Raw genomic sequence first — 7,263 nt, forward strand, 5'->3', positions numbered from 1 at the left:
CAGCCACAAGGAGGATCCCAGTGGCCATCTTCAGAGGCAGGAGAGCAAAAGAGAAAAGAACAATGCATTCAACTTTTGCAGAAAAGACAAGGAGACTCAAATGAAAGATTAAGAAAAGAAAAAGCGGGCCCTGTCAGATAGGAACCCAATGGTGCCCCAGGCTTTTGAGATTTTTAAGGCTGAGCATGCCTGAAGGCAAGAATTCCATTGGCTCTTTGGGTTGTGTTTTTGAGAAAAGCTCAAGTGAGAGGAATGGCGTGCAGGCCTCAAGTTTTAAAATTTAGAAGGAAGAGTATTATCAACTGGAGCCAGGACATGGTTGCCCACCATTTTCAGGTGGCTTGCCATAGTCAATGAAGGACCTGATGTCATGACCACTGACACCTTTCTCCTTTATTTTTTTTGTTTCTTATCATTTAGAAGCCTAATTCTTAGTTAGCCCTATTGGAAAGAAGGAAGCATAAGTACTGCCAGGTATAGTCCCAGGGTCCACTTTTTCAGAGACTCCTGATTTGCACTATTTATTTTTCTGAAGTATACTAAGAACCTGCCTCATGTCATAAGCAGAGTTTTTGCCAGCAGCTGAGGATAAAGACAGTAGTTCCCAACAGTTGTTGGGTAGGCTTTCTTAAAATGATTTTAGTTGAGCAAACAGTAACTTCAGTGTTCTCCATAAAACATGTGTTTGTTATTCTTCCTGTTGTCCTCCGGGTTAGAAACCCTAAGAATTCCTCCTCCTTAACTTCTTTTCCCTGCATCACCCTACCATTTACATTCTGACTGAAATAAAGAAATTAGTTTGTAGCAACTAGAGAAATACGAGGGGAAAATATCAGGTAGTAGTTGGTCCTTCAGAAGCACAATAGCAAAAATCCGGTTGCATCTCCAGAGGTATGTTAAGGACCTGAGAAGTCTCCCCAGGGAATTCCCTACCCTTCAGGTTCCAGGTTCAACTCATAACTAAATCTGGTGCATGGTACACAAACTAAAAACCTAATGAAAACAGCGCAGACTAAGCACCAGACAGGTGGATATGTAAGTAGATACATCCCTGACCACAGTCCCCACTGAAAGGGGGTAAACTGTTTTTACCAGTTGCGGTAAAAGCTCTTATTGACAATGTAAGCATATTGCAATGAGTGGTTTAGAACTTAATAAAGGAGATCCTGCTGTACTGCTCAAACCTCCCAAATGTTTCCTCTTAAAGCATAAGAAACTAGTTTAAATAAATGCTTCCATTTTGAGACATCCACACGGTATTTATAGAAAACTTATGAGTCAATTTGAGTGAGGTATGATGCCAAAATGTGCAAAGCAGTGAAAACATTGGTTGTTGTCCTTGTTACCATAATATAAGAACATTTCACAAAAGTCTCCAGTGTTTGTGTTACTAAAACATGGAAGACTGGGTTCGAACATTTAACAGCAGTGGGAAAGTGAAGTATAGTATAGAATTAGCTTCAGCGCCTTATGAAAATAATACTTCATTTGAACGGATTTTCTCAGTTAAGGATGCTGAGATGAGAACTGGCTATGTGGTGGGTACAGCCAAGTCACCTTTATTACTAAGACTGTGCATTGAATTGTATACTTGTTAACTTGTATATAAATTTCAAAAAAGAAAAGTCCACTCTTCCAGCAAGTCAGAATTGGATACCTATCTGAGTGCCATCCTTTGGTTTACAAAGTGGTACAGCTCTGCACAACTCATTCTGCTCCCTCAGTACCTAAAGCTTCCTGGATGGGGTCCAAAGATAACTCATCGTACATGGAACCCCACTCGAAAGCCAAACATGCTAGAAGAGCCTTACACCTGTTTGGTCTTCTAGCATGCAATCTGAATTTTGTCTTCCTCTGCCACATATTCAGTATGTAGAAATGCAGAAGCCAGATTCCATTTGTGGCTCACCCTAATCTATAGAACCCAGAATGAGTCGGCAGGCTGAGGAGTAAAAAGTGCTTACTCTTCTTACTTCCCTCTTTCCATATTGTCCCATTTTTAAACTCCATGACAGCAATAGATGTAAAGCAAGTCGCTTTAAAAAACTATGTTTGTCTAAGTGAATAACAGTGGCATACCAAGTGTCTTGGGTACCTTCGGTACTTGAATAGTTTAGTGAAAGACAGCCCAGCTGAAAAGTACCCAAACGAATAGGAAATAGAAAGTGCTAATTGGGACTACCAAGCCCTGCTGGATCCATTGCAGTTACATGGCAGAGAAAGAGACTGAGCTCAGAAAAGGAAACACTCAGAGCCACGAGTCTGTGGGATGTTCTCAATGTACTTAGCAGAACTAGGTCTAGGACATCCTCTTCATGCCTGTTCTCCTTGCCACTGACCCATGCACAAAATCCTAGCAAGTCACGGGGGCTTGAAGATATCCTGTGTGTGGCTTACTGGGTATATGCACTTGAAAGTCCACAGCTTCCTTTGCTTATGTGTCTGAAGAGATAGCAATGGCATTACTTCAGTATTTATCTTTATCATGGACTTTATTCTTTCAAGCACATTCTTTTCACCCTTTGTTTCAAGATTAGTGACCTAGATTATTTTCCAAACTGGCCTGTTATACACACTGGTCAGTCCAAACTATCATACTCATTCAAAGAAATATATCAAGTCTCCTCCAAGCAATATAAGTGACTTGGACTTAGTATTTCCTGTTCAATGATTTGCCTAAACTACAATCACCTTGCATGACTTATTCTAAGTGCACAGTTATTGCTCTATTCAAAGTGGGGGAAGTAGGACATTTAAGTGTGTGTGAGGGGGGGTATTCTCTAATAATAGTTGTGCTGTGCCACACTGGGCATTTTTGTGATGATAGCAAATTTTATCCAAGATTTTAAACTATTGCAATTTACTTTAAGTGTATGTAGCACAAATACTTTTTGCATGTTCTTTTCCAGTTCAATTTTACAGGAAAACACCTACTAACAACTATAAGCACTATGAAGCTAATTAATAACTGTGGGGTAGGTGAATAACTTTACCCTTAAATTCATACCTTTATTATCTGCTTATTTTCACATCAACCTGATAATATAGCAGTACTCTGAAATTCCTCCCAGGAATTTTTGACCAAAGTACCCCCCACACTGCATAACTTGCAGAGACTGGGAAGAAAAATTAATATTTATCTCGGCAATAAGAAGAGGTGCTTTACACCAAATTTACTGTAACTTGCAGTCTTCTGCCAAGCTTCTTAGTTTGAAACCAGTTAATTGTCCTCTTTTTAGATTTAAGATAACATAATAGGTAGTAGTCAATCTGTTCTTTTCAGTTTTAACAGTTAAGAGGATTTTAGTCTTTGTTTTATTTTAATTACCCAATTAACTTCTTAGTTGTACTGCTATCTTGGGATCAAAAACCTGCAAATGATTTTAGTCTTCATGTTAATAGCAGAAGGAGAATGGAACTTGCCAAGTGCAATACTGAAAGAGGATGGCTAATCATGAGTTTGATTCAAGCTTAAAAGAAAAACTTTTAGAAGGTGAGATAAATAGTGTGACATAATAATGTCCCAGTTTTTAAGAATCTACTAAATGCTATAACCCCCATGTTGGAACTCAAATCACTGGCAACCTTAGACCAAACCACCCTACTGGTGATGTTGTAAGGCACACCCTGAGCTAACCTATCACTTCACATACAAGTACGTTAGTGTTCATAAGCTGCAAGTTAAATTGCTCTAAAAATAAACTGTCATTTGTTTAACACTTTCCAAAATGCCTGAGAAGGAATGGGAAAAAAAAAAAAAAGATTTATTCCAGAGAGATGAAAGTGGGTGGGGTGGAGGAAGTGTAAGAAAAATATCTTGAATGGTGTTTAGGGGGAAATTAGTGTTTTTAGTAAAATCATGTACAAAGAAACAGAAAGGCCTACAAAGAAACACTGCTCTTTGGGAATCACTTCCCACTCTCCAGTACTATGGAAGGACTAACTTCAAGGTCCCCAGACAAATGACCAAATCCAAACAATAATGCTTTTACAAAAGTAGTCCTTTCTGGAAAGGCTGATAAATCTTTCCACAGAAGGACAGGAGAGGGCTTCAGAAAACCAGGATCCTCACTGTGTGAAGCAGGAGCGGCTCCCCTCCCAACTGCAGCCCTGGGCCTGCCCCACTTTGGGAAGTCCTGTGAAACAGTGTTGCAGATGTGGGTTGGTTTTGCTTGAACCGAGCAAGAGCAACCGCAAGTGTCCGTTGGATGCTGGGGGGTGGAAGACACCTCCTAGAGGAATTAGCAATGCGGATGGAAGGTGAACAGTGCTTTTCCCCTGGGCAAGTCTCAGGGTGGCAGTACTATTACAGAGTTGCTAAGCTGTGGAGCTAGGCCAAAAAAGGGTATTTGGGGGCGGGGGGGGGGGGAGCTAGACGGGATAAAGCTATAGCACAAAAACCAGGGTTCTAAGACAGAGGCACAAAGTCTACTGCAGCACCGAGACCACCTGGCAGCAAAGGCAACTCAAAATCTCCACTGCCACCCTAGCACCCCAGCTGGGGGCAACCTCTACCGCCTGAGCGCAGGAGCGTCTGCCTTCTTGGACCTTCTAAAAAATCTGTCTCCCTCTTGCTGCAGACGTGGTGGCCTTAAAGGGTGCTCAGCCTCCACACCTACTGCCTTCCTCCCCGCCCACCCACACCTCCTCCTCTGCTCCCGCTGCACCCGCCGGCGGTATTCCCCCTCCAAGCGCGCCACCCCAGCTACACTGCATTTGCAAAGTTCAGAGGTTGGGAGCAGCTGGCCACTTGCTGCCCAGCCCAGTGGGTACCAGCGCGGCCCCCAGCTGAGCTCGGGGTGTCAGGGCAGCAGTGGAGACCCATGATCTACTGCACCGCAGTGCCAGGCTCAGGAGCATTCAGCGCCCGGGCTGCCACTGCGGGCTGGCCGGTCCCCGCCCCTCCTCCCCACACAGCTCCAGACGCAAACACCCGGCCTGAGTCCCTCCCCACCCTGAACCAAGTTGGGGGACTCCCCACACCCCCGGCTGTTGACAGGCGCTGTTCCGGGCAAGGCGCACACAGCCTCCTCGCCCGCGTGGTGGCCGCCACCACGCAGCCCGCCGGCCTGGCCACCCCCGGGTTGCTCGCCCACAACTCCGCCGCCCCCAAACACTTCAGACAGAGAGGCGGGGAAGTGAACCCCTGGGACCCGGCTCCCCAAATCACCTGCATTTGCATTTCTTATGTAATGTACTGCAAGTTTCCCTGTCGGAGCCCTTTAGGATCCCAGCGCACGATCACCGGGAGACTTGGAGCAGGGACTCTTGGCCCGCTCATCCCGGGTGGGACCCAGAGGCAGGTTTGACTGCTTTTTAAAGGGGATTTTAGTGACAGTGCACTAGAGGGGTCGGGCTTGTCTTCCGTGCTGGGGGCTCCCTTCAGGCACAAGCCCTGCTCAGGTACCCCCAGCGGCAGGATGTGTCAGAGGCAGACAGAGGAATGAGTTAATACTCAGCACCGGAGCCAGACGGGGGAGGAGGCGGGGGCTGAGCGCGGGCCGCGAGGGAGGGGGCCGCTCTTACTTTGGTAAAGGTGATCGAGGTGGCGAATATTGTGCAAGCTAATCAGAAAGTCTAGTGCTATGTCCCCGAACCTGCAGCAGAAGTACGGGAGAGCTCGCCGCTGTCTGCTGCCAACTACCGAAGCTTCGGCTGCCTCGGGCACAACCTTAAACCAAAGCCCTTCAGTATTCCACCAAGCACAGGCAACCAAATACATTTAGGAAAAAAGAAGTTTCCTCCGCCCTCCTAGTGATGGATTGTGTCACAGCTAAGAGATGCTGATCATGGTTTTCGGGTTCGCAGACGCGGATCCAGCTGCTACTTGTTTATTCATGCAGCACCTCTATATGCAACACTGTCCTGGTTCCTTGTATGTTTCCCCTGCCTTCCTGCATAGCAGAACTGCAGATCTAGCTCGATGAGCAACAGACAGGTTATTATGAGGAAAAACATAACATGATGCATGTTTTGCTTACCAGTTGGGTTCTTGTTTTTCTTAAGACTCTTGCCACAAAGACACTGCAGCATATGCGTTCCTTTGCTGAAAATGTTCCAAAGAAACCACATTGATTTGGGCGAAAAGCAATCCAGCAGCTTAGACACCCTGAGAAACAAGAGATCCTTGTGGTTGCATAATAATAATTTGAAATCAGTTCTCCTGAAGAGGGGCACCGGGTTTACCATAGGAAAAACGATGATATTCCGGATCTTCTCCCAGTTTTTTCCCCTCACGTGGTATATTTCTTTGAGACTTCTCAGTGATTGTTTTTTCTCGGCCAGGGTGAATGATTTATCCCCTTTTGATCACCACTGGATTATTACCAAAGGGTTGGAAAAAAAATCCTTTTTCAGCATGAAGGCAAACAAAAAGGCAAAGAAATCCCAACTGAGACCAAAACTAATCAGGGAGAGCAGTAATGCACAAAAGATCCCCAAAGAGAAAACCATAGCCTTTTACTTGATCGTTATGAGGATGGGTGGATCTGCAGAAGGCAAAGCAGGATTCATCTTACTGAGAGAAGACTGCCATTGTGTAGCCCCTAGGAGAGAAGGAAAAAAAAAAGAAAAAGGAAAGAAAGAAAGAAAGGAAAAGGAAAAAAAAAAAAAAAAAAAAAAAAAAAAAAAAAAAAAAAAAAAAAAAAAAAAAAAAAAAAACCACCACCACACACACTCACACACCAATACCACCTCCGGGACTGAGTCTGACAGCCGAAGACAGAGCCTCCCTTCTCCCAGTGACGATTTTTTTTTAATAATCAATCGCCAGTGCTCAGTGGGATCGGATCGAACCTGCAGTTCTCAATCACCACGAAGAAAAGATGCAAATCTAGGTGCCCCCTCCCCTGGTCAGTCTTGTAGTAGGTAGAGAACGCCACAAATCCCCTTCCTCCTTCCTCTCACTCTTCCAGTTTCCAACCACCGTGAGCATGAGGAAAATCTCCCCTCCGGATTCCTCGCCCAGCCTCGGATGTGAGTTACAGGCATTAGAGGGAGGAGGAGGAGTTGAAGTTTGCATTGAAAAGACTGGCTTTCCATGACGTAGCCACGTGCTCTCAGACCCGTCACCAGTGAGGTGCCTCAACCAGCCCGGGGAGGGCACTGCAGTCTCTGCCTGGGCCCCTCCTGAAGGCTCCCCACGGGCCGGCCCTGGCCCCAGCCCCAGCCCCAGCCCCTACAGGACCCTCTCCCTCCTCCACCAGGCTCCAGCCGGCCTGCTGCTGGCTCTTGAAGCCAGTCTAACAGCTTTCTGTTAAAAGT

The 7,263-nt window shown here is 45.5% G+C and overlaps 1 protein-coding gene across 1 annotated transcript in view; it reads right to left on the reverse strand.

Moving 5' to 3' along the window:
- FGF14 (fibroblast growth factor 14) overlaps window positions 1-6,974 on the reverse strand; it is a 613,591-nt gene extending 606,617 nt beyond the window's left edge. The window contains exon 1 of the mRNA XM_079138647.1: window positions 5,982-6,974. Within this exon, the coding sequence (XP_078994773.1) occupies window positions 5,982-6,189 (208 nt within the window). The 5' untranslated portion in view covers window positions 6,190-6,974. The remainder of the gene's footprint in view (window positions 1-5,981) is intronic.
- Window positions 6,975-7,263: the final 289 nt, after the last annotated feature.

This window comes from Sciurus vulgaris (assembly GCF_902686455.1).
Source record: "Sciurus vulgaris genome assembly, chromosome: 4".
NCBI lineage: Eukaryota > Metazoa > Chordata > Mammalia > Rodentia > Sciuridae > Sciurus > Sciurus vulgaris.